Source organism: Fusarium subglutinans (assembly GCF_013396075.1).
Source record: "Fusarium subglutinans strain NRRL 66333 chromosome Unknown NRRL66333_c0000140, whole genome shotgun sequence".
Lineage (NCBI taxonomy): Eukaryota > Fungi > Ascomycota > Sordariomycetes > Hypocreales > Nectriaceae > Fusarium > Fusarium subglutinans.
The window spans coordinates 25317-51658 of record NW_023502203.1 but is presented as its reverse complement, the minus strand read 5'-3'; the positions used below and the strand labels follow the sequence as shown (position 1 = coordinate 51658).

Here is a 26342-nt window from a genome sequence, read left to right as displayed (position 1 = left end):
ATCGGGAATGCCGAAACGGCAATTGATATCGGCCCATATAGACTACCTCTCTATCTATAACTTATCTTGGCCTGTCTATATTTTACCAACGAATCGGATAATTTCCCATCTCATTGCAATGAAAGGCCATATGTGATAGGGCACCTTGGTTCCGGGTTCCGGACTCTGGGCCTCATCTACCGGATATGAGTCCTTTTTCTGGAATCGCGTTACACAAGACTCAACTTTATGTAGCACAGGATGGTTCAAATCATTATCTGTCGTTGCGAACCCCTCTTTTCGGACCTCGCACCATGTAACCCAACCAGAAGGTAGTGGCAATGGGTTTGCTTATCATCAAGATATCCAAAGTGATAAGATACATCATAAAATAAATGAGACCCCACAAACCAGTTGCGATCTGAAGGGGTCAGCTCAATAGGACCAAGTTCCAGTATCTTCAACAGCTCCGACGTAAAGGATTTTCCTGTCAGTATGCTACTCAAATCCATCCTGACCCGGATGAGACTGCCCAGCGCAGATAGAGCCGTCTCCAATGTATGGATCAATGACGACATCCGTCCGTTGGAGCCAGAGCGTCGAACATGGAACACTATGACCTTTATATCTTTCTGGTTAGTGAACCAAGTTGCCAGTAAGCCACCACGAACAATCTCTATGTATGTACGCGGTATCTAACCCGTAGTTAGTATCCAACTGGCAGCTGGGCGCTTCACTTGTCGCCACCGGGCTTAGTGTCTGGCAAGTCATTATAGCTACCTTGATCGGCAAAGTCATCATCAGCCTGGTCGCAATATTCAATGGCTATACAGGCGCTGAATGGCATATCGGCTTCCCTGTCGTCTCAAGATATATCTGGGGTCCATACGGATCCTTCATCGCCATCGTCCAGAGAATTATCCTCAGTCTAGTCTGGTTCTCTGTGCAGTCGTGGACAGGCGGTCTCTGCATCTCTGTCATCTTGTCAGCAATGTTCCCCAGCTTCCAAAGACTCGGAAACGTATTTCCCGAATCATCTCATCTCGATACGAAGCAGTTTGTTGGCTGGATTCTTTTCAATGTCTCTATGATACCAGTTCTCTGGATCCATCCTCATAAGATCAAGAGAGTCCTCCTCATTTTCAACATTATCGCGTCGGTCACGCTAATCTCCATCATGATTTGGTCCCTTGTTGAAGCCAAAGGGGGCGGCCCTCTGCTTTCCGAGAGTGCGACGCCAATGAGCTCCCATGACCTTGGCTGGGCTATCACGTCTGGCGTGACAACTGTCATTGGTGGCATAGCAGTAGGACTGACGAATGCAAATGATTACACCCGATTTGCTCAAAAGCCTGGTGATCAGGTGTTTGGGCAGTGGTTTTCCATTATGTGAGTTGCCATCAATGACTGGGATTTGAAAGGGAAGCAACTTACACATCTGTAGCTTTTTCGGCACACTCTTTCCTCTCTTTGGCTGCCTCGCAGCATCAGCCACTCAGGGAATCTGGGGCGAGGCCATCTGGAATCCCCGTAAGTACAACTCTAGCGCCCTCTGGTGTATTCTATCATCACTAACATGTATCAACTATGAAGCCCTAATCTGCCAACAGTGGCTTGACAGAGACTACTCTTCTGGTTCAAGAGCCGCTGCATTATTTGCAGGCTTAGGCCTTGTTATGTGCCAGATTGCCATCAACGTGGTTGACAACGCATATAGTGCTGGCATGGATCTCGCCGGTCTAGTCAGCTCCTATATCAACATCAGGCGAGGTGCATTTATTGCTCTAGTCTTGAGCGTTGCCATGTGCCCATGGGAGCTTCTTTCTTCAGCCAGCGTCTTCATCTCAGTCCTGTCTGCATACAGTGTCTTTCTTGGGCCGATCATTGGCATTCAAGTCTGTGATTACTGGCTGATCCGTTCTCGTCGCATTAAGTTGTCCGATCTCTACAACCCTGGCCTTACCAGCATCTACTATTTCACTTGTGGCTTCAACCCTAGGAGCTTCATTGCTTGGTTTCTTGGCTTTGCGACCCAATTGCCTGGATTTGCTGCAGGTGTGACCCCTGACAAAGTCAAGGTTGGTGAGGCCTGGCATGAACTGTTTTATCTTGCATTCCCGCTGGGGTTTGCCATCTCATTCACTGCCCATTACGTTATCAATCGTGTGTTCCCGCCCGCTGGTTTGGGACTTGTTGACGACGTGGACTACTTTGGGTCGTTCACTGAGGCTGAAGCCATCAAGCTAGGTATGGGCCTAGGATCGGAGGGAAGTGAGAAAGACGCTGTCATTCAAGGTGTGCCTGTCCAAACAAAGAGTTAGTTATACAAATATATACCTTTTCATTTGGATATAGAGCTACATTAATAGCGTGATGGTAGTAGCCTGGAAGTGAGGGCTTGTCTTGAGTCTCTATATAAGGTTTTGTCTTGAAAATATTAATTCTTTCCGCCTATCCTTGTATTTACTCTTTGGGTGCGGCTGTTATGCCAAGCCGTGTACGAATGGTATGATTTGTCATAAAGTGACACATAATATAGTGAGTGATTTTTTAAATCCCACTCTATAATCTCACACCGCAACTTTCTATTTCATTTTGAGTATTTTAATTCTACCTCTTTGATACTTTCTGCACAAGGCCATACCATTCTTTTGTATCAAAGCGACTTTGAACGTTGAATATAATTGTATCCTACCTAAGCTAAGACCGACCTAACACTAGAGAGAGAGATTAAGAGAAAACAACTGATAATGTCGGACTACGATCCATTTGACCGCAATATGCGAGTTTGTGTTCAAAGGAACGGCGAAATCGACGATGCTAATTACTGCAATCTCTTGCTTCCTAGGAGCGGTCCAGAGTCTCCCGGTCCTCATTCCGATATCAAGGGACTAATGTCATCGCCGCGTATATGCGGCGTCTTGACAGACAAGGAGATTGCTCACACGATGCGTACGGATTCATTGTGGGCTTCCAAGCCACGCGGCTGCCGACTGCGCATTACCGTCACAGATGAAGAATCTGATGATGACTCTGATGAACCTACGAATGTAGAAGCGAATAAGGGTTCTTGGGAATCGCGGAACATTCCTGGCAAAAATAGGACGAGGGCGGACCTAACCTCCGTCGATCCATGCGTGTGTCTTGACAGCAATGGCGTTGGTACCTCATTTATGCTGAGCTTGGGGCTGCTGATCAAGACGACACCTCAAGGCCGGGTAACGCAAGTGGTGCTGGAAGAGAACACGAACAGGGCCCCCGTGCAGGTGCCTCCAGCGTGGAACTACGACAGCTTTATCACGCTTGCTAGAGTGTTCAGCATCATTGCTATTGCACTAGAGCGTGTAGAGTTCCTTGGTGTACACTCGGAGATGGGCGAGGCGCTAGGAAAATCGAGGTCAGATATTCAGGATGAGCTCTTGAGAAGTCTAGAGGCCGAAATGAGCGACACCAAAAAACTGCAGATGGCGGCACCCGTGCTGCCATTTCTGCCGCTTGATAGACTTTGCGACGGTAGCCAGTTTCTAACGTTGAATCGGTTGCAAGGGCTTGTCTCGAGAGCTGTGCCATATTATGCTGTGGCCCCGAGGGGCAAGGTCCACCGAGGGTCTTGCGATTGTCTGCTACCTGGGGGACTGGCAGAAGCAGACAAAGAGGCGGGTATATCCAAGGTCAAGATCACCCCTAGAAGATTTTATGACGCCCTGTTGAGCAATGAAGTCAACCTAAAAGACAAGATAGTGACTAGATCCGTGGATGAGCCTGTAGAGAGCTACATAGCCCTCTCATACCCTTGGAAGTCTTACGACTCTCAAGACCTGGAAAAAGTCATCGCCAAAACCTATGGTGTACTGAAGCACCGCTATTACTGGGTCGATCGATGGTGTATAGATCAAGACAGCTATGAGGACAAAGAAACTGAGGTGCCAAAGATGAAGGACTATTACTCTAACGCCGAGTATACTCTAATCCTTCCTGGCATGGCATTTCCACTCGAACTTGCACAGCTGAAAGCCGACGGTCCCAAGGTCCGACTATACAGCCCACAGCTGGTTCAGCAGGTCAAGCAGATATGGGAAAGTTGCGAGTGGAGAAAACGCTGCTGGACTTTGCAGGAAGCTATTATGAGTAAGAGATGTACCTTTTGGACAGGTCAAGAATCGGCCCCCCTGATCGACTCTTCACAGCTTGTGGGCATTTTATGCAGTTCGCCATTCGGCAACAGCTACATAAACGTCCTCCCCCACCTCTCTATGGAGGTCGGAAATCCGGACAAGAGAACCTTGGTGGCCATGTCAGCGACGATAGCAGACCCAACAGAGGAATCTATATATCAAAGGGCAATAGTCAGATGTTCCAGTCACGGTACCATCCTCGACGCGAATGCCTGTAAGCGTCCCTTGGCAGTGCTTCTTGACAAGATTCGTGGGCGAGAAGCCACTCTGGAGTTGGATGAGTACTACAGCCTGTTCTCCATGGCATCGGATAAGCCTCCCGCAGTAGATTACAAAATCGACCCTGTCCAGCTTATGGAGAAGATGGTGGGAACCGGCGCTCTAGGGGCAAATATCCTATTGACCAGTACTGGGCGAGACAATGGCACCAATGCGAGCTGGGTGCCTCGTATGTGCGCCCAGCGACAATATTCGATGATGGGAGCAGGTACAAACGCGGCACATCCGCAAATCTCTGACGGTGCAATGGTCGTTGCTGGATACTTGCTCCGGATGAAAACTGTCGGTGATGACAATAACGACTCTTTTGCCGTCGGCGCGAAGCTTTCCATGATGCATACCTTCCCGTCAGTCCCTGACTTCGAAGTTCAGGTGGACTGCGTCATACGTCGGAGACTACAGAAAGCGAGTCACTATCTCTTTATAGAGCCGGTGCAGTGGGGACACTCCAAGTCCACCAGTGGTTTAATACTCCTGGCTACTGAAGAAAGGCAACCAGGAGAGCATCGATTGATAGATGCCACTATCATGGACAACATGACGCAGGATAGGCTTTTAAAAAACGATCAATTTGGATATGGCCTGCCACTCCGTCTTGTATAGTTGAAGGCTAAGTATAGGTCGACGAAAGGACGTGAACTTCATGACGATTAGACGGTGCTGCCAACATTGCTGGTATCTTTAAGCCAAAGCCTATATTCGACTCGACAATCCAGGATTGGGACCTTATGATGAATGTGAACGCAAAGGGGGTGTTCAATTGCTTAAAAGCCCAGATAGCTGCTATCGGTGACAGTGGGGGGGGGCAGCATTGTAGGATACTCAGTGTTTGTTTCTGGAGCATTGCTAATCACTGCATATATAGGTCACTGTTGCGTCGGCAGCTGGTATCAGAGCTCTCCCTTCAGCGCCAGTATATGCAGCTTCTAAGCATGCCGTAGTAGGCCTCTGTGCTTCGGTGGCTGCCGAGGTTGGATCAAAGAATATCCGTGTCAATACCGTTGCGCCGGGGTTTATCGACACCCCAATGACCCAGAGTACTTTGCCAAGGGGTGCAAATGGGAAAGCATTGACAGCAAAGCAAAACCCCATTGCTCGGGCCGCGCATCCGGATGAAGTCGCTGGTGTCATTGTTTTCCTGTTGAGTGATCAAGCATCGTTTGTAACTAGAGCGTGCTGGCCAGTTGATGGTGGGAATACTATCTGATCAGGCAAGGGAATATCGACATCTATAGACATGGAAATAGACTGCGTATATCCATCATATTGACAAAACCAGCTTGACCATATTGGCTGGTGGTCACCCAGGCTGGGCTGTTTGTGGCGACCCTCTTTATCTGTATCAGTGTGCCCAACATCGGCTAAAGGGTTAGCGGCTGGGCTAAGCGGGTAACGCACTCCCCTCCGCTACTACATTTATCCGACACATCATCATTTCCATATCGCTCCTCAATTAGCCTGTAGAGAAAAGCTCGTAATGAACAGATGGATGACAGTTACTCGAGACCCAGGGAACCTCGGCATGTACCAAAGCGACATCAATGCCCCAAGCCAGGGTGCGGAAAGTCATTCAGTCGGCCGTCCCATCTCGCGCGGCACGCTCTGAACCATTCAGCTGTCGAGTTCGAATGTCCGCGATGCGCTGCATCCTTCAAGCGACGCGATCTCCTCGGTATGTCTACTATGTCTTGATGGCTGAAATATGAATAGTGGCTAATCTTCTTCTCTTAGAGAGACACAAGGCTCGCCACGCAAGTAAAGACCGGCTAGCTGGCGGGTTGGGGCTTGGTATACTCAGGACTAAACGACATCATCGGGGTCGAATTATAAGGGCTTCTAGCTCACCGAGTGCCCAGCAACTGGTATCATCAAGGGCTCAGTCGAGAACGGTGGCAGTGGGTCAGCCGGACGCTGATATGATGTCTTCAGTTATTCCTGAACACTTGGGTGTGCCAGGGAGCTATGAATCTACGATTGGTAACCCTCAGCAAACGACAGAACGATCTCCCTCGTTCGGTAAGGGCACCTCTACTGAACCTCACGAAGACATTTTGAATACAGATGGCTTCGACTTTCTGGAGCTTGGAGACATGTATCACGACTCTACCTTTGACTTTATGCATTTCAATGTCACGGGTGATCCTCACTCTCCAGAAACCCTCGGGTATCTAAGTCTAGTGCCAGGCCAAGCTGACTTGCCTGTCTTGCCTCCGAAATCTCGTGACTTTGATCAGGAGGGCCTTCCAATCCAAGACGCACTAGCACTTCATTCGCCAACAATCAGGACCACGACAGCAGGCCAGTCTCCAGATCCCGATGAAGAGATAACTAGCCTCCAGTCAACAGGGGCTTGCAGTGGAGAAGTAATCGATACAAGCAGTAATTCCGCAGAAGTCGATAGTCTATGCTCCCTGGGGCGCCTGGGGCTGAATAACCTCCATCTGACGGAAACAAAGAGAGGGGAGATTCTCGGACTCATCAACGATATGAGGCCAGTTTACCCAGACGGCACATCGATCGATGAGACTACAGCAGACCTCTCACTCACTCGGATGCAAGAGTACGTAGATTTATTCTTTGCCAACTTCAACTCTTGCTACCCTATGATCCATACACCAACATTAGAGGTTCCCGACGCGGAGCCTTTGTTCCTGTTGTCTATGATTGTCCTTGGGGCCACCTACAAGGAGAAAGAAGACCATCAGCTTTCAGTCTGCCTTTATGACGCCATGACGCCATATATCATGAGTGGGCTCAGTGGTATCAAGGTGCCTGATCTTTCCATTCTTCAGGCCTTTATGGTTCTAGAATGTTACGGGATGTATAGAGCTGGAGCATATCAGCGCGAAAATGCAATTATAATTCATACGTTCCTTTTCAACGTAAGTCTGGCCTTTGATGTTGAGGGGTCGTTCCTACTGACGTAACAACTAGGCTATAAGAAGACTGTCCCGTTACCATGTTCGGGCCAGAATAATGGTTCCCGACTTGAGTATAGATCACGAGAAGGACTGGAAAGCATTTGCATACCACGAGCAGTACAAGCGGTAAGATCTCGATTCCTCGGGATATTGCAGCACGCTACTTACATTTGTTCTAGCTTAATATTATTTATCTTTATGTGGGATACGCAGAATGTCAGTTATTACTCGTTCATGCCAAGCATGTCTACCCAATCAATCCAAGTCAATCTCCCATGCTCAAAACAGCTTTGGGAAGCCAAGGGTGAAGATGCATGGAAAGCAAACATTTCCTCTGAAGGTTATCCTCCGATGATTAACAGTATCGTAAAGGACTTTATCGAGGACGGGGGAAACATATGGTGCGAGACCTTGGATAGCTTATCTCTGAGCTTTATCTTGCATGGTTTGATGTCAATGTGCAACGACATGGTTCATTTTCACAACCAGTCCATCTATCTTGGAAACGCCGCACAAGGGGACAACGATTCGCGCCGTCGCATGACGGCTGCACTGGAGCTATGGAAGACGAAGTACGATGCTTGCGCTATGGGAACAAGACAAACCATCGATCAGGACTCGTCCCTACACGAGTTTCGTCAGGAAAACGTGGCATTTCTTGCACTGTATCACACCGCTCATATTGTCGTCGATGCGGATATCCGTCATCTCCAGATTGCAGCAGGCGCTGAGGCAATCTTTGGGCACGTCGTGACAAGCGCAGAGCGCGAAGAAAGTACAAAGGCGGTGATGGAGTGGGTGCGACTATCTCCTGACTCGGCTGGTCATGCCGCGTGGCATGCTGCACAGATGATACGCGAAGGCCTATTGAACCTGCGGAATTGGAAGGCTAACGGCATGTTTCACTATCCGTGGTGTCTCTATATCGGTGTCTTGACGACTTGGGCGTTTGTGCATTTCTCGCAGGGGCAGAAAGATAACCGTCGAGCCTGTCATCATAGCGTCGGTGGAGAGGATATCTTGCAGACACAGTCAAAGGCTCTTATGCATCAGACCATCTCCAACATGGCCTCTTGTACTCCAACGACTATTGGCAGAGACCTGCATAGATGTTGCCCGCATGGCTTGGCTATTGAAGTGGCAAAGTATCTCAAGACAGTTCGATGGACTGCTGCCTTTGAAGCAATGAAGGTCCTTGAGGGCATTGTGGACATGGAATCACTATAAGCTGACTACTCAAATACAAAGGTTAACAGAAGGTTCAGACTCAGTCAAAAATATAACCGGTCCCTTTCCTCAGTCTTCAGTCTAAGTAAGTTTGCGTAAGTGCAAAGTCCTAGAGTCGTGTTGCCTAACTCATAGATAGAATGGTAAATTGATAATAAATATGTAGTTTCGGCGTTGTACCATGCTAATAGGGATAGTGTGCCACTCTCTGTCCGAGCCTATCTACAATACCCACTTATCACGTACCACTTTACTGCGTAGGTACTGTACCACTTTAGAAGCGCGTACCACTCTCAAGTGTCCCGCGTGGGATCACCCCACTTTAGCTCTCCCACCATTTCCCGGCTAACCTAGAACATCGCAAAGTATTCTGGATAAATACGAAGACTACAATCATCGAGAATGGGTACGCAATGCTCAGGCACGATAACCGAAAATGCTCCACCTTATCTCAATCCCCACGTTTCATTATCTGGGGTAAGGGTCCATCGCGGGGTGAGTTGCTGCAGTTCTGTAGGGACAAAGTGGTTCAGGTGACAGTCAAAAGTTCTTTATATAAGTCATCTATAATCAATAGAACTATTCACGCTATGTTCCGGCAGAACCGACAATAAGTTCACAGTAAATGCATCTGGGATAATAACATCAGGATGAAGTCACACAGAGCATCCGTCATCATCATCGGAACTGGTGAGTATGCCACAGGAGACGATTCCGACTAGGTACAAGGCCTTGCATCTAACTACAAATAGGCGTCGGCGGACTTGCTGCAGCAAAGACGTACTTGGAATTAGATCCTGAAGCCGATATCCTGCTTCTCGAAAAGGTATACTCTAAGTGCTTGGGATGATGTCACGGGAACGCAGCTAATACTTCACCAACAGAGATCCGGTCTGGGTGGAGTCTGGGCTGAAGAGAATTGCTACGATGGCCTAAAGACCAACAATCTACGAGGGACCTATGAGTTCACCGACTTCCCTCTTGATGATAGCTATGGTGTCAAGGAAGGGGAGCATATCCCCGGTCTTGTTCTCTACAGGTACATGACCAACTTTGCAGTCAAGTTCGACATCTTTCGTCGTATTCGCTTCAATGTCAACATCCGCACCATCGAAAAGCTAGACAAAGGCGGCTGGGGGCTCCTCGGCGAGGACGCAGCCGCAAAGCCCGTCCCAGTTTTATATCGCTGCGAGAAACTCATCATGTGCACTGGCCTTGCATCAACCCCGAATCCTGTGTCATATCCAGGTCGTGAGTCCTTCGGCAAGCCCGTCCTCAACCACGGCCAACTCAAGTTTGAGGCACACGAGGTAGCCTCAGATCCTAACGTCAAGTCCGTCACCATTGTTGGAGCGTCAAAGACGGGCTACGATGCTGTACAGCTCATGGCTTCTCGTGGTAAGAAGGTGACTTGGGTCATTCGCGAATCTGGTGGCGGTGGTGTTTGGATGTCACCGCCCTGGGTTAAGATGGGTCCTTTCACCCTGCAGCTGGAACATGTCGCAACTATGAGATTATTTACATGGTTCAGTCCTTGCGTTTGGGGGGAGTACGACGGTTACTCGTGGGTCCGTCGCTTCTTACACGGGACATGGCTTGGTCGGACAATGGTGCATCGTCTTTGGGAGAAGATCCGGATGGATACCGTCAACTTTAACGGGTACAGGAAGAATGAAGCTATTTCTCAGCTAGAGCCTTATGAGAGGTTTGTGTTTATCTCGTCAGAGTTGTTTCGATACACGTACTGACTTTGATGCACGTAGTTTATTCTGGTCTGCTCGAGTTGGCGTCCTTAACTACCCTGGCAACATTCACGACTATGTAACCTCGGGACAGGTCACAATCATCAAGAAAGATATCTCGCATCTCTCTAAAAACGGAACGATCAACTTTGCCGACGGTACAAGTTCCCAAACAGATGCTCTCATAGCTATTACCGGCTGGAAGCTCTCCCCAAACATCCAATACAAACCTGACGGAATCGAAGCGAGCCTTGGCATTCCAACTGAGAGCATGAGCAGTGAGGAGCAAGCCTTCTGGACCCATCTTGACAAACAAGCCGAAAGTGAAATCCTTCAAAAGTTCCCATACCTCACTCACCCACCCAAGAATGTCATACCTTACAAGCAAAAGGTCTCACCATATCGCTTATACCGCGGCATGGCACCGCCGGGTCCAACATCGCGATCTGACAATTCCATTGTCTTCATCAAGATGGTCCACAGTACGGCCAATATCATCATTGCAGAAACGCAAGCTCTCTGGGCATACGCCTATCTCAACAACATGATCGACATCGACAAGGACAGAGTCTACAAGGAGACAGCACTATCAAGCTGCTACGGTAGATTGCGCTACCCTTGTGGATTCTCAGCGTGGTATCCTGAGTTTGTGTATGATACTGTCCCGTACGCAGATATGTTACTTAGGGATCTTGGTGTCTGCAGTCGCAGAAAGCAGAGTGTAACACAGGAGGTATTCTCAGGATATACAATACAGGATTACAAGGGGATCAATCGAGAGTGGGCGGAGAAAAGGCGCAGCCATGAAGGGAAGAAGGTCGTTTAGACCAAGACTGGGGTTGACTCACAGCGAAGTGTGCATAGCCTCATATAACAGTTAGGTTATTGACGCAAATACTGATGCCAGAGTCCTTACTATAGAAGAGCTTCCACACAGAATTACAACATCCGCTTCTCCTCTACATAGTTACAATACCGTGAGAATCAACATGATCCTCATAGCAACACGATGGAACGGTCCCTGATTCTGATTGGACTTCTTGAGTAGGAATTTCGCCCCTAGCTCCTGGGCCTGGATTTAGGGCTGAAGATCAAAATCAGGAACTGGACTTGGTGATCTACATTTCATGGCCAATGGTGTTGGCTTTGATAAGCCAGCACCCCAGGCAGCTGGAATTCAAACCTTGTTTATCAGCCACTAACAGTACCAGAAATCCGGTTTGGTTTTAAAGGTTGTAGATCATGGCTTAGAAACATGTCTAGCCTCACAGCATGCCAAAGGTCCAGAAAAGCCGTTGGCCGTAGATCTAGGTGAAGGTATTGGGGCGCAAACCTAAATGCTGTTTTCGGTAAGATACTGCTATTCTCACAATCTAGATTACCAAGACTGCTGTGCCTGGCCTCTGTAGATTTAGCACTTAGCTATAATAGGGAAGTATTCTAATTGAGTAGGGGACGTAGATACTATAAAAGGATCGCTGCAATGCCCTTTTGAGGATCAGAAGCGCCACAACACACAACGCAGCATATACCCTTACTCCTCTACTTCTTCCTCAACCTCTTTAAAAACTATAATCATGAAGCCTGTTATCTCTTTGTTCCTTCTTGCCGAACTTGTTGGGTTCACCCTTGCCCAGGTAAAAGTGCAGAACGCCAATGTCGAACCCGAACTTGTCGCTCAAAATAATTACATCATCAAATACAAATCAAAGGCTTCCTCTAGTAGCAAGAAGAAGCATGAAGAGGCCATTCATAAGAAGGCTAAAAGTAAGGGAAAGGAGGGTATTGTGGAAAATATCGACCTTGATGGATTCAAAGGCTATGTCGCTGAGATTCCCTACTCTGACCTCCAGGAAGTCATTGACTCTGATCTGGTAAGTCGTTCTGACCTTAGACCCATGTGAGCTAGTTGTCAATATAAGAATCTAGGTAGAATACATAGAGCAGGATACCATTGTGAACGTCTCTGCTGTTGCAGCGCCCAGCTCCAGCCCGATCACGAAACGCGGATCAACTAGCCAGGCATCTGCTCCTTGGGGTCTTGCTCGTATCTCACAGCTCTATTCTGAGAAGGGTGTAGACGCTCGCTACAATTACGATGCGACGGCTGGCTCTGGCTCAACTGTTTATATTCTCGACTCAGGCATCCGAACCACACACAAAGAGCTTGGGGGTCATGCTGTGTGGGGAGCCAACTTCGTTGCCGGCTCCCCCAATACAGACGAGTATGGCCACGGGACACACGTTGCTGGCATTGTGGGTGGCAAGACCTATGGTGTAGCTAAAGGTTGCACCATGTATGCTGTCAAGGTCATCGATAAGGACGGTGTTGGCACCATGTCTAATATTCTTCAGGGCCTCCAGTGGGCTGTCAATCACACCAGGTCCCGCGGCATCACCAAGAAGAGCATAATCAACGCATCCCTAGGCGGCCCCTATACCAAGATCGGCAATGATGCTGTCAAGGCTGCCACTGATCTCGGGATCACTATCGTGGTGGCAGCTGGCAATGATGGGAGTGATGCCGCCAACTGCTCACCTGCTTCCGCTCCATCGGCCATTACTGTCGGCGCTATTGATTCTGCCAGTCATCGCACATTGTGGTCAAATTATGGCAAGGTGGTAGATGTATTTGCGCCTGGTAGCGATATACTTAGTGCTGGGCATCTGAGCGACTCTGGCAGCGTCTACAAGTCAGGCACAAGTATGGCTGCGCCGCATGTTGCTGGCCTCGCAGCGTATTTCATGGCGAAGGAAGGAATTCGGGGATCTACCGCCGTGACAAAGAGCATAATTAGTGCTGCTGATACCAGTGGTGTTAATACGCTTTTGATAGTCCTCAGCGTGTCGCCTATAATGGTGGTGGCAAATAGTAAATAGAAGGGTTGGCGATGAGGGTTATATGCGAAACAGTAATAACAAGTACTTCGTTTATGTTACGGCTCTTGTGAAGACAGATCGTCGAGCTCCGAGGCAAGTACTTATTCGTCTCCAAGATGTAATGTGTATAAGATTGAGGGCCTTTGGGCGTTCTGGGCCCTCGTATACTTAGCTTTACACTTCTTTATTGAGTTACTACCAGATACTTAGAATATACAAAGAGTAAGGACATAGGTTAAAAATAACAAAATGATCTATGTATATGAAGTCTAAAGAACTCAGATACGGAGGTCTATTCTATCCTTCAACATTGTCTTAACAGACTCGACTTTACTCGCTAAATTATCCATGTGCGTACCTTGATACCCCATCATAGCACTGTCTTTAAATACCTCTGAAAGCTCCTCATACGCCAACGGCGTTACATCCTGACCCCTCTCCGTCGACCCTGCCGAGAACGGACATCCGCATGGATCCGCTTTCCGGCATCTTCGCGTAGTGCTCGCATAATCAGAAAGGCCGAGCATATCCTCCGCGGAGCGGAGAGCATCCAGCATCAACTTGACCGCCGTGCCAATCCTGCTGCACACCTCGTCCGTAAGAGGCAGCTCACCGAGCTGCAGCGTCTTGACCCCCGCTGCATTGTGCGACAGAAGTTCGCTGGTGAAGGCGGGGAGTGTCATCCTCAGGTAGGTTTCAAAATGAGTCAGAACTAGGCAGTATAGGCGGCGCAGGGAGGAGTAGCAGCTCATTGCGAGCATTTTTGTGGGTGCGTCCATGGAGTCTTTGAGGCTGTGGGATGCTGTAGATGATGGGGGTGTGATGGATTGGAGATCTGCATAGTAGCTGTAGCTGCTGTATGGAGAAACTGAGGATATCGAGTCGCGTCTTGATACTCCAGTTATGTCTTGGGTAAATGCTGAGGCGGTGTGAAATGAGCTTGTGACTTGAGGAATGATTTCTACCAGAGTCCGAGCAAGATGCAAGACGGTACCAATAGGATATTCGCAAAAATTGTAGCTGGGATATTTGTTGGCATGTGAAGTGCCCGTGAGGATAGCCAATGTCCGGTAAATATCGGCCATGAGATTTGATAATCGAGTGATTGGCGAGGCCCCATCGATGTCGATGGCCCCGTTGGTTTGGGACTGCGTACAATCGTGCATGAAGGGCGCGATTCTCGCAGATGAATCTAAGGCGGTGTTTTGTTCGAATTTGGGTGTAGTGGGCTCCGTGACAAGTCCGTTACCAAGAATCTGGTTCGGTACTACGTCGAGCATGGAACCAACATGCAGCCCACTGGCGCTCGCAGATGCTACGCCTGACGGTGTCTGTGCGAAGCTGCCAAATGTCAAAGTCGACTCATCCAGTCCGACTCCAAAGTCCGGAGTGTTGAGCATGGCCCAAATATCTGGTGAAGCTGTATAAGATGAGTCAAAGCTCACTTCTTCGCCAGAACCAGTTGGTGGAGTCATAGGCCCCATTTCGCCTTCACCAGAGCTGCCCTCTGACTCGAGGTTCTTCTGGCGCTTTGGGCGGGCTCGTTGGCTATACACGCACTCAACCTTTGCCCTGATACAGCGGGCGCACTTTTGCTGGACGGATTTGTCTTCTGCATTGACGATGCATTTGAGCTTGTGGAATCGACAGCGATCACATGAAGCTCGCACAGAGGGGAAGTTATATGGAGGCATGGTGTTTTTTTTGGTCTGGGGGATGAGTAGACAGGGTTGACCTAGTGACTGGGCAGTAGAGATACGGGTGTGTATGTCCTTGGTGAGAGTCAAGGTATTTTGCCAAGGCGTTGGGATTGGGGAGCCAGTGCAGTTTGGCTGACTCGATACTGTACCGAGGCAGCAGATCAGATGAATCGGGACATTGGCCCCAACTAAGGCTTGAGAGTCTTATAATCAGATTACATCCGCCCAGGCAGCGTAACAGAGCTGGGGGGTCATCCTTTCCACTGCCGAGTTGCCGTCGCCTTGCGTATCTCACCACTGCGCCACTAGTCAGCATCCATGCCGCAGTTGCTGAGTGGTTTTTCTTGCTGAGCGTTCGGTTTGATTGCTGACACGCCGCGAATATGCAGCTTCAGCTTCTGCTTATACTGGATGCAACCAATCTGGGCGTATAAGGTTTCGGCTAGGCTTGAGATGGCAGGTTGGTCAGTGCGGTTGAAAGTACGATAAACAGGGTATATCGTATTCAGGATCAGAACACGTAATGCGATATGTTATCATCGGGGAGCACGTGTTTGGCAGCGAGTCAGCGTCATGGTACGGTAGCATCACGTTGGAGAGAAGGTTTGCCGATGGGTAGAGGGAGTATTATTAAGTGGTATTTACTAGGGATCTATGCTAACTCAATCTGGTGATGTTGTTTATCTCTCAAGAAGGGTACTGAAAGAACTGAGGTCTCAGGTAGTGAGTGGCGTTGAATATTGGTGACACCTGTTGAACCCGTATCCATGACCATTTCATGCATGTTGGTGTCTCATAAATGACGAAATAGACAACGCCCGAGATATCAGCTCACCATGTCCTCGGTTCCGCGATTGGAATATGCATGTTGGATCAAAACAGCCATGACAGGGCTACTTATCTAACCTAAACAGCCTTAATAGGTCGAGAGCTTGCTGAATTCACCACGGGCCCTGATCCGATAACCCCATTTGAAAAAGAGGAATGGAGCTGGCAGCAGAAGCACGCTAATGCAGGCAAAGATAGTGCTCCCCCAATCGATGCCGATCTTTTCATACATGGGCCAGACAAAGAGAGGGAAAGCACCTGCAGCCATGGATCGGACAAAAGTGTTAGCCGCAATAGCGCTAGCACTGTAGCGGGTGAAAGTATCGACGAGATACTGGAGGGACGACTGGAAGATGGTGGTGAAGCCAACCCCTGTAAGGAAGACGCCAATAATGGATGGCCATGGGCTAGAGACGTGCTCGACCGAGGTCCCTGAAGGATGAGAATAACGGGTCAGTCGTCTATGCAAGAGATCTCCACAATTCTATGTAGGTTCGGGGCGGTTCCGCTAGCGAGAATGAAAATATGGCGACTTACAGCCAAAAAGGAAAAGACCTGCAGAGAAGGCGAAGCCGCCCACCATCATTGGTGGAAGTCTCGCTTCAGGAACAGGCTTGAAGTGGTTGGCGACGAGCTTCTTTCCGTAATAGATGTTGTTGAAGATGTTGGCCGCCGCGGCAAACAGACACCCAATTAAGAGCGACAGAAAGGGAAGCTGGCTCACTACAGGGCCCCATCCTCGGAACCGGCCGTATTCCAGGGCAAAACTCTCCAAGCTCGCGTAAAGGATGGCTAGAAAAAAGTCCCCATGAGTCAGCAGTGTTTGGGAAGGTAATAATAATACTACAGCAGGTAACGTTGAATTTTGGCTGGGGATATTTGTAGCGCTTACCATAGACGAAAGAGGTATAGATCGTAAGCAGGAGGCAGATTGGATCCAGAAGCATCTGAAACGGTCGGACAAGGTAGGTACTCAGTAGACTCTTGAACGTTGGGCTAGTCTCCTCCCACTGTATTTTTTTGTATTGTTTCAGCCAAGATATCAGCCACGGAAGAGGCAGCGCACCCGCACCATAAGCGGCAAGATTACTGTATGGTGCGTGCTTGGCCCCGGGAGGGATGGGATGGAAGATCTCACATACCTTAGCGTGGAGACTGAAATTCCCCGTAGACCGACGGAGGCGGCTTGCTTTCCGGGTGAGAAGCACGTCAGCATGGCTCTCGTCTAGCCAGAAGGCGTCTAGGACGAACTGGACCATCATGACGATGCCGGTCAGGTACTCAGTCCAGCGCCAGCCGCAGCCGCTCGCGATAAAGGCGCCGCCGATGATAGGCCCCAGGGTCGGCGCCGCAGCGATGGTGATGCCGTAGCAGACCATTGGTGTGCCCCGCTGGCGTGGGGTCCAGATGTCGACTATGGAACCGCCTGTGATGGAGATGGGGGAGCTGCCGAAGACGCCAGCAAAGAACCTTGTTATTAGGATTGTCTGGATATCCTTGGCGGTCGCAGTGCCGAAGGCGAAGGCAGCGCTAATGAAGTAGGGCTAGGGAACTACAAGTTAGCGGGGTGCTGTACTGTAACGGTGACAGCAGTAATGGGGTTCTTACAGCGAGAGCAGGCCATTTCCGGCCGTAGACCTCACAGAGAGGCGCCCAGAGCATGGGTCCCAGAGCGAAGCCGAAAATGAGCAGACTGGTGCCCGCATTGGCTACCTCGTACGACACATGGAACTCCTGGCTAATCTCTGCTGTGCCGGCCGAGTAGATGGCGGAGGCGAAGGTGATCCAGCACGTCGTCAGGGCCCACAGGGCTGTCGTACACACCTTTTTCCCCATGGGCCAGTTCTGCGGGTTGAGGGTGTCGGCGTCGCCCTCAAAGTCGACCACGTCGCCTGATGGAGCTTGTTTTTCCTCCTCCTTACCCATGTTGGACTCTTCTTGGTTCATTTTTTCTGCGCTGTCAGATCATTCAGTGGAGCCTGTATGTCTGTCTCGCCGTGATTTGGCGGGGTATGGGTATGGGATGCACGTCTAGATCAGAGCATGCACTGTACTGTGTGTGAGGCGGCGAGATAAGGCAAAAGTACTCCTTGTATCAGTGACTTGTATCAGTGAGTTTCTGTGGGAGAGAATCCTTTTGCGGATTTCTTTACAGGCCTTTATCATGTTTTCTCTCAGCGCTAGTCTCATGTGTTTTTTCTGGATGCTCGTAATGGCCAATTTCGTCAGTGTTTTCGCTTTCTCGCTCACTCGCGCGCCTCGCATAACTTATGCGACTGCCGGGCCAATAGCAGCACTAGAGTCCATCTGCGGGGCATCGTCTCGCACAATTGTCCGCTGTCTCGTTCGCCCGATCTTGAGTCCTCTGCGACGTTCTACGCGGCCACTCTCAACGTCTGTGTAGTCTGTAATTCAGATTGACAAGACAGACACGCAACTCCCAGATCCTCCAGGGTAATCACTTTGACAGCTCTCGTCAGTCACAGCGCGATGGACCCTACTTTGGGCAATCTCTCCATGCCAGGTTTGGCTCAATCGCACGTCCAAGTGCGGACCTGCATCCACTGTCGCCAACGCAGAGTCAAATGCGACCGCCAATTCCCCCGATGCTCTAATTGCATCAGATCTGAAGTCAATTGTATTTATCCTCCCGGTCGAGGCAGAGCACCCAAGCGGCCGAAACGCAGCCTTGCGCCCCAACTATCTGAGCGTTTATCCCGCCTAGAGAGCATCATTGGACAGTTTGGTGCTGCTGGTAAGTGAAAGACAGCCTTGCACTCATTCACTACATATTGTAGCTAACTATTACATAGCCAGAGAGAACCAGGATACCCCACAGACTGCGCAAGACAGTGACGGGCATTCATTTGAGCAAGACTTTAGTCGTCTCAAGGTCGATGAGTCAAAGAGCTACTATGTGAACAACGCATTATGGGTCACTTTATCAAATGAGGTATGTATCGCCATTATTCTTTGATATCCTTTCTCACGACTGACATTATCCTTAGGTCGAGGAGCTGCGTGATCTTCTTTTTGAGCCTGCTAGTGAAGATGCTGGCTACGAGCCTTCAATCTCTTCATCCGCCACCACCGCCGCTACTTCACCATCATCTCCCCAACTGGGACTCAATGCCGCAATTTTTGGCTACCGCGCAATTGCCTCACCACTCTATCACTACCATCCCTCATTGCAACAAGCTGTCACGCTCTTTGCCGCATTCAGTGAGAATGTCGCGCCGCTGGTCCGCATATTTCACATGCCGACTTTGACAAGAATCTACTGGGATGCCATCGCTTCTCTTGGCACAGTAGACAAACATACCGAGACCTTGCTGTTCACTATTCATTACTCAGCGGTCATCAGTCTCAACCCAGAGCAATGTCTCAATATTCTGGACGAGACTCGTGAGGCTGCCTTGGAAAGATATCGGTTTGCAGTTGAACAAGCTCTAGCTCAGGGCAACCTTCTCAGCACCCAGAGTATGACCATGTTGCAAGCCGCAGTGCTCTTCTTGTCTGCTCTTCCAAATGAAGACGACTCGCGTGCGGCATGGGCACTCACATCGCTGGTATTTCATATCGCAAGGACCATGGGTCTCCATCGCGATGGCACTATTTTCGGATTAAAGCCCTTCGAGACTGAGCTGCGCCGCCGTTTGTGGTGGCAGATCTGCATCATTGATAGTCGCTCATCAGAGTATCACTGCAATGAGCCTATCGCGCAGGGCTTTATTACAGATACCAAACCTCCACTGCACATCAATGATGTTGACTTGTCACCTGAGATGGTAGAGCCTCCAGCTGAAAGATGGGACCATGCGACTGATATGACGCTCACTTTGGTCAGGTGTGAGGCTATACAGACAGGTCTGAAGCTGGGCCGCATGAGGCACAAGCAGAACAAAGCATCAGACGATGGAGCTACCCCAAGGGTAGATGACACCTCTGATTCTCCCAAGACTCTGGCTCAAGAATTGGAAAGTCGGTTGCGGGATAAATATCTACCCATCTGCGATACGACCGTCCCATTCCAGCTCCTATCTTCAGCCGTGGCACAAATCATCCTTGGACGGTTCTGGCTTATTACGCAGTACTCAGTAGTGTCACGAGAAAAGGATGTTGATGGCAGAAACACAAACAACCAATTCCCTCCCACTCCCAACACCGCAGGCCAGCTAGAGAACAAAGTACGCGATGAGCTCTTCCAAACTTCAATCAAGATACTAGAAGTATCGGGCATGCTTCTCACAAGCAAAGAGATCATACAGTTCACATGGTACTCAAAGACTCATATCCAATGGGGCGCCATGGCATTTGTTCTCTCTGAGCTATGCGCTCGGCCCCAATCACTGCAATGTGAGCAGGCATGGGACTGCGTGACGACAGTATATGAGGGATGGAAGGTCGATGAGAGCAGACAGGATGAGACTCGCCTTGCTTTATGGAGACCCATAAAAAGGCTCATGGCCAAAGCTCGCTACGTGAAAGAGATGCAGCAAACTACTCCTGGGCGGTCGTCCAACGCGGGCCGCAAGGTTCAGAGGCGAGATCCAGTTCTGTACTCTCCTTCGCCGGGGCTTTTCTCGCAGTATCCAACACCCGCGTACTCTGATAACTGGTATGGGCCGTTGCAGCAGACACCATCTTCCATTCCGGCGTCTGATGCGTCGTTGCCTGGGTTGGCAGCAGTGCCGCTTGATAGGAGTGGCCAGTCGGATGCTCTACAGAGGGTGCTTGGTACCGAAACTCTAGGCCCTTTTATGGATATGATCCCGGAATGGCCGTGGGTAGATGCTGAACAGGGGGCTTCATCCCTGGCGGGGTTTGATCTTGGGCTACCGAGATTTAGTTGATCAGATCATCTGGTGGAGACCAGGGTTAGGTTTCTCGGGGTTAATATACAAATAACAATTCCTCCATAGAAAGGCTACTGCAGAATAGAAGCATAAATGAGGTGTCTATTAGTTGAGTGCAAGTGCTATTCTATATGAGATAGAGATGACATCTCTATGTTGAAATACATGCAATGGTCGTGCCGTCTGAACCTAATCGAAGTATCTTGGTATCTCTCTCTTGACAAACTCATCAAACGCTGTAGCCTTACGGCCCGTCAAGAGCTCAACATTACCCCGCGACTTCTCATAGTCCTCGGGAGCATACAGTGCCCTCGTCTCCACCATAGACTTGGCAAGAGACTTGGCTACAACATCAGGAACATGGAGCTTGGCCAGATTCTCAAGGTACTGCTCGACTGTGATGTGATTGACCTTGACCTCAGGCTTGCCAGCAGCGACGAGTTCTCGGTTGATGATCTCCCACTGCTCAGTCTGTGAGAGCAATGCCGGTCCGCTTAGATACACAACATCCTTCTTGGGCTGTCCCTGGTAGCCACTCGCGTACAGGCGCGGGTTGACTAGCACGGCAGCAGCCGCACGCCCAATATCCTTGGGATCGATGGGATCGTGCGGCACTTCCGGAGCTAGCAAATTGACTTGTTTAGGCTCCGAAGATCGATCAAGGTAAATTCTCAGAGGGTTGCTCGCAAAGAACCCGGCCCGTACCGCTGCATGTGGCACCTCGAGCTCCTCGAGCGCAATCTCAACCTGCGCATGCTGCCACGGGATGAAGTGGTCAGGCTTGATAGATCGGATGTCACCCTTGGTGGTGCCCGCGGTCCTGACCTGACTCGTCGAGAGGAACACGACGTACTGGATGCCAGCGTCGCGCAGGGCGGTAATGGCACCACGCAACGTGTCCTTGGAGCGCACGGCGTAGATGAAGGCTGCCTGGGCGCCTGTGTCATGCACGGCCCGCTTGACGGAGTCGAGATCGGTTAGGTCGGCACTGACGCGCTGCAGGTCTGCGGCGTGTTCTTGGGAGGGGGATATCCACTCGTTGTGCTTGGTTGTGTCGCGCAGGGCGATGGAGACGTGGGCGCCGAGAGCGTGGGCTTCGAGTGCGACGGCGGAGCCAACTTCGCCGGTGGCACCAAAGACGAGGACTTTGGAGAAATGTGGAGATGGCATGGTAGTAAGTAAGACAGTAAGATAAGCAGGGATAGAGGGAGGGTGTCAGTCAAGGTGGTACACAGTAGAAATGGATGGTAGGACAGCTGAAGCTTGTTTGGGTGAAGCAAAGTGTGTTGACGTATCAGCGTTTATGTACTCACATCCAAGGTCCGAAGATGTCCGCCTGGAATTGCTGACATTTCCGAACTTCAGCGTCATCCTCAGCGATCGTTGCGTCGCTCAGGTCTCGGATAACCCGCCCGAGAACGAGGGTGTGGAGTCTCGCCATCTCGCATAATCGCATAAGCACGACCCGCGATTGGTTCGCTTGAGTAAATCCCTGGAATGTGTCATGTCCAGATTCGGCAATACTTCGTCTTGGCGATCCGAGCGACTGAACATGGTAATCCCTGATTGTCACCAAGCGTCAGTTCCTGCAATCATCTGCCAATCTGGCGAGTCAAACAAGTTCAGATGATAATAAACTCAAGGTTTTTAGTGCACAGATACTAATGCACACGACAGGTACTAGGATAGCGCGATTCTTTTTGGCCGAGTTGAGACGTACAGAAGCTCTGGCGTGTTGGCCCGGTTGAATTCCCGTTGTCAGTGCAGATTGATGCTCGCGACAATCAGATGCAAATTTCGCAGCATAGATAAGCAGAAAAAAGCGAGGAGTAATGGAATGAATTGGATCAATTTATATCGTATTTCTAATTTTGATCAAATAACTAAAGCTGTACCGCCAAATCTAATAACCCCCTACCCTAGAACAACGTCAATCACCGACATGAAGCTACCATAAGGCGTATTGACAGCATTAATCTTGAGTCTCGAGTCCACCGCCTCCAAAATGGCTTTCCAGCCCTCAAGGTCTCGCTCAAGCGAATTAAATAGCTGCATCATGCCCACATCACGAGATCGCAGAACACGTTCATTCACTGACGAGACAGTGCCAGGCTCGGGCACCACAAAGTCCATGATCAAAACGTGAGAGTTCTGACCCATAGACTCAACCGTGTTCTTGAGGATCTTGACAGAGTTCTCAAAGTCCCAGTTGTGGAAGATCTGGCGCAAGAGATAGATGTCGGCGCCGACGACTGGTTGCTTCTGGAAGAAGTCGTATTCTTGGAATTGGATGCGGTTGGCGATGCTGGCTTCGTTGTTCTCCTTGATGACTTTGGCGCCTTCTTCGACGACGTGGGGGATGTCTTGGATGATGAAGGTGAGATCGGGGAAGGCCTCGGCGAGCTTAACGCAGCTGTGTCCGATGTTGCCTCCAATCTTCACGAAATACGTTAGTAAATGTAGTGTGATAGGCGCGGGGGAGACTTACATCGACAACATTGGCCTTGCCAAGCCCAGCCCAGTCAAAGCCACTAACGAGATGCTTCAAGTCACTCTTGGGGCTAGTCGCAATGGCATCCATGACACGACCAAAGAGCTTGTACATATCAGGCTGCTTGGCAATGTACTCATACATGCGAAGATCAGTGTTGAACGCAGCATTGAAAGCTGCCTTGTTGGGAGCTGTACTGTCAGGCCATCTCTCGTGCGCAGTGACCATAGATGCAATGACTGGAGCAATGATGCTTGTCATCCAGACTCTCTGATCAGAGAATCTGGTGTTGGTAAGCAAAGCAGCTGAGGTGGCTGAGTGTGCGATGAAGCCGGGCTCAGGCTCGGCAAAGAGATGGTTCGTCATGCCCATGCGGGCGAGAGTCTTGAGTCGTAGTTCAGCTACACCAGCCTTGGAGGCCAGCTCTGTGTATGAGATCTTGCCCTCCAAGGGAACAAGCTCGAAGATCTTGAAATGGCTCATCCATCGGAGGATTTCCATGTAATGATACTACACAAGGTCATTCAAAGTTACAGAGGATGTATATCGGGAAGTACTCACACCTGTGATGACATTTTGCAAATACTCGCCAGGGCCAGAGACAAGCTGGAAGATTTGCAACGCACTATCAAGAATCTTCTCCTTAGCAACTTGCGCTTCTTCCGGAGCATCAGGAGATAAGTTGATGATGGGTGCATCCCGCTCGAAGCTAGGCTCGGGGAGTTTGTTGGCGCGGAGGTACCCGTTCAACGTGGTGGCGTTCTTGTTGAGATCTTGGACCAAGACCTCCAGGGGTGACGGAGCAGCATGCCCATTGACGCCATTGGTAGTAGTGCCGTTAGTACCATTGGTACCGTTAGAAATGCCGTTTGAAACCATGTTGGACGATGAAATTGGTAAATGTCAAGACAAGGAAGATAATGTTGAATTGCTGTTGATGAGATGAAGCTGAGAAGATGGAAATCATAGAGGCTTATCAGGTCTATAAAGTGGTGCCATTCGAATACAACTGTATTGGTAGAGAGCTGCGATGGTTCAGTGTCCTACCTGTTTAGGAAGTCCGAAGTCCTCCGATCTATGCGTGTTTCACCATGCGTGGATGAGGCGACTTTTAAAATTCGGATATCTTCGGCCGGCTTATGCATAAGCAACACTAGTGAGGCACTGCCTACTCAAATAAACAACATCACCCTAAAGGACACTCTATCCATTCTGAAAGCTCGTAAACCGAGGCGATTGCAATTCTAACAATATTCTACTCCATCTCATTATCGCCATGGCTGAACCAAAGCAGCATTATGAGGTCATCATCGCTGGAGGAGGAATCGCTGGAGTCACTCTCGCGCTGATGTTTGAGAAACTCGGCATCAGCTATTTCCTCCTCGAGGGGCGCGATACTCTGGAGTCCGATCGAGGCGCTGGTATTGGTCTGCAGCCAAATGGACTGCGTATCCTTGATCAGCTCGGTCTCGTGGAGGATATCGAGAATGCTACTATTCCGCTTGAGAAGTGGTTCTCGTATGACAGCGAGGGGAACTTGATGAATGACTCTGACGCGATGGGCCAATATCGCGACAAGTGAGTATAATTGAATTGAATTCTGTTCATATTTGCTGTTCTGTTGGCTAATAGGGTACATGCCAGGATCGGATATCCCGTTGCGTTCATTGAACGTCGCAAGCTGTTGCCCATCATGGTTCGTCACATTCAGCGCACAGAATGTGTCAGGACTTCAGCGCGCGTTGCCTCAATTGAAGAAAGTGATGACCATGTCACTGTAAAAACGACTGATGGCTTGGCTCTTACGGCAGACATCGTGGTTGGTGCCGATGGCGTGCGAAGCGCTATCCGCACACACATCGACTCAAAGCTGCCTGAGCCATTGACTGCAGATGACTGTGAGTTCTGAATCTACCTGTCTCTTGGGAGTTTTCCACTGACTGATGCCCAGACATCAGCGTTGCCTGCTCCACTGTCTATGGAATGTCAGCTCCCACCCAAGGCATCGCCCCAGGCGAACGCTTCGCCGTCTACCGAGAGAGCCAAACAGTCATCGGCTTCACAGGTAAAGACGGCATTGTGTTCTGGTTCGTCTTTGAAAACCTAAACCAGAACGTCCCGCTGTCTCAGGCCCCACGATACACTGAAGCTGAAGCCGAGGCTCTCTGCCTAAGCGTTGCTCATACGCAAGTCACTCCAAAGCTCAAGTTTGGAGAGATCTACAAGAACCGTGTAGTAGCAGTCAAGATTGGCGTTGAAGAGGGTGTTGCGAAGGGATGGCACACCGACCGCGCTGTTATTGTTGGCGATGCAGCTTGTAAGACCACACCGGCTGGTGGACAAGGCGCCAACCAAGCCATAGAGTCTTGCGCAGTCTTGGTCAACAAGCTCATGGCAGTGCGAAAGGCGCTTCAACCTGGCGAGAAGCTGTCTAGTGAGGCAGTCAAGTCCATACTCGCGAGCTATGCTCAAGAGCGCGCACAGCCCGCTACTACAGCCCTGGAGAGATCTCAAATGGTTGGCAAGGCGCTGTTATGCACGCCTGGACCTGCAACTACTCTTGTCAAGGACATGTTGAAGCTGAGTAACCAAGACTGGCTTTTGCGTGCGTTTATGGCACTTTCTGCTGCGCCGTATCTGGAGGATGTTGAGCTTACGGCTAGAGGACATCTTTATAACAAGGCTGTTGATGAAGCGAGGGGGGAGATGGCGAGACGTCAGAAGGTGGCAAAGGAGGTTAAGGAGGCGGAGGAGAAGAAGAGTACGAAGGTTGCGAGTATGAAGGAGACTGAGCAGCGGAATGAGTTCGTGGGACTTCGGAACCCGGTGCAGGCAGCGACTGGGGTCGTTGAGGTTGGTTCTTAGAATAGTGTTTCGGTAGTATTGCTTGATATCAATTTCAAGATAACTGTTGCTCATTAGACTACTTGCTCATTTAGTGCAGGAGAGAAATGATGATCATCTAGCAGAAGCATCTAACTCGTTGAAGTCTACATAACCGGTTGAGTTACAATCTCAGCTACATAATCCGTTGAGGACTTGGACACTGTTGTCCGGCTCAGTCATGGAATTCTGCTTCATGTACCTAGATTAGATCCAGCTCTTGGTCATAGAATCACAGAGTATCAGATCAATACACTAATAAAGTCTATACAACTGCCGAGATTCGAGTCACCACCCATGTCTATGCCCAGTTGGCTTTCAGACATTAGCCCATCAACTCCTTGATCCTTCACTTGCCTCCATTCGTCCTCGGTTCACGGC

At 49.8% G+C, this 26342-nt stretch overlaps 10 protein-coding genes across 10 annotated transcripts; 6 read left to right on the top strand and 4 right to left on the bottom strand.

The window, feature by feature from the left end:
- Window positions 1–474: 474 nt before the first annotated feature.
- On the top strand, window positions 475–2300 carry FSUBG_9271 (uracil permease; the record flags this gene model as incomplete). The annotated part of the gene is made up of 3 exons (XM_036687766.1): window positions 475–634; window positions 690–1368; window positions 1424–2300. The coding sequence occupies 3 exons, from the start codon at window positions 475–477 to the stop codon at window positions 2298–2300; spliced, it is 1716 nt and encodes a 571-aa protein (XP_036535220.1).
- A 429-nt stretch (window positions 2301–2729) lies between these two features.
- On the top strand, window positions 2730–8581 carry FSUBG_9270 (C2H2 zinc finger; the record flags this gene model as incomplete). Its single annotated transcript, XM_036687765.1, has 8 exons — window positions 2730–4821; window positions 5088–5170; window positions 5299–5595; window positions 6049–6105; window positions 6274–6328; window positions 6390–7315; window positions 7368–7480; window positions 7534–8581. 8 exons carry the CDS (start codon window positions 2730–2732, stop codon window positions 8579–8581), a joined length of 4671 nt encoding a protein of 1556 aa, XP_036535219.1.
- Window positions 8582–9231: 650 nt separating this feature from the next.
- FSUBG_9269 (dimethylaniline monooxygenase) lies at window positions 9232–11149 on the top strand (the record flags this gene model as incomplete). Its single annotated transcript, XM_036687763.1, has 4 exons — window positions 9232–9271; window positions 9334–9407; window positions 9466–10286; window positions 10345–11149. The coding sequence occupies 4 exons, from the start codon at window positions 9232–9234 to the stop codon at window positions 11147–11149; spliced, it is 1740 nt and encodes a 579-aa protein (XP_036535218.1).
- Window positions 11150–11900: 751 nt separating this feature from the next.
- On the top strand, window positions 11901–13203 carry FSUBG_9268 (endopeptidase K; the record flags this gene model as incomplete). Its single annotated transcript, XM_036687762.1, has 2 exons — window positions 11901–12197; window positions 12253–13203. 2 exons carry the CDS (start codon window positions 11901–11903, stop codon window positions 13201–13203), a joined length of 1248 nt encoding a protein of 415 aa, XP_036535217.1.
- A 278-nt stretch (window positions 13204–13481) lies between these two features.
- On the bottom strand, window positions 13482–14897 carry FSUBG_9267 (uncharacterized protein; the record flags this gene model as incomplete). The annotated part of the gene is made up of 1 exon (XM_036687761.1): window positions 13482–14897. One exon carries the CDS (start codon window positions 14895–14897, stop codon window positions 13482–13484), a length of 1416 nt encoding a protein of 471 aa, XP_036535216.1.
- A 922-nt stretch (window positions 14898–15819) lies between these two features.
- Window positions 15820–17678, bottom strand: FSUBG_9266 (major facilitator superfamily transporter; the record flags this gene model as incomplete). Its single annotated transcript, XM_036687760.1, has 5 exons — window positions 15820–16163; window positions 16269–16523; window positions 16624–16741; window positions 16874–17275; window positions 17340–17678. The coding sequence occupies 5 exons, from the start codon at window positions 17676–17678 to the stop codon at window positions 15820–15822; spliced, it is 1458 nt and encodes a 485-aa protein (XP_036535215.1).
- Window positions 17679–18221: 543 nt separating this feature from the next.
- FSUBG_9265 (bikaverin cluster-transcription factor) lies at window positions 18222–20584 on the top strand (the record flags this gene model as incomplete). Its single annotated transcript, XM_036687759.1, has 3 exons — window positions 18222–18486; window positions 18545–18684; window positions 18740–20584. The coding sequence occupies 3 exons, from the start codon at window positions 18222–18224 to the stop codon at window positions 20582–20584; spliced, it is 2250 nt and encodes a 749-aa protein (XP_036535214.1).
- A 192-nt stretch (window positions 20585–20776) lies between these two features.
- On the bottom strand, window positions 20777–21757 carry FSUBG_9264 (NMRA-like transcription factor; the record flags this gene model as incomplete). The annotated part of the gene is made up of 1 exon (XM_036687758.1): window positions 20777–21757. One exon carries the CDS (start codon window positions 21755–21757, stop codon window positions 20777–20779), a length of 981 nt encoding a protein of 326 aa, XP_036535213.1.
- A 744-nt stretch (window positions 21758–22501) lies between these two features.
- Window positions 22502–23957, bottom strand: FSUBG_9263 (bikaverin cluster-O-methyltransferase; the record flags this gene model as incomplete). Its single annotated transcript, XM_036687757.1, has 3 exons — window positions 22502–23023; window positions 23076–23588; window positions 23640–23957. 3 exons carry the CDS (start codon window positions 23955–23957, stop codon window positions 22502–22504), a joined length of 1353 nt encoding a protein of 450 aa, XP_036535212.1.
- A 397-nt stretch (window positions 23958–24354) lies between these two features.
- FSUBG_9262 (FAD-dependent monooxygenase) lies at window positions 24355–25943 on the top strand (the record flags this gene model as incomplete). Its single annotated transcript, XM_036687756.1, has 3 exons — window positions 24355–24656; window positions 24711–24976; window positions 25030–25943. 3 exons carry the CDS (start codon window positions 24355–24357, stop codon window positions 25941–25943), a joined length of 1482 nt encoding a protein of 493 aa, XP_036535211.1.
- Between the last annotated feature and the right edge of the window lie 399 nt (window positions 25944–26342).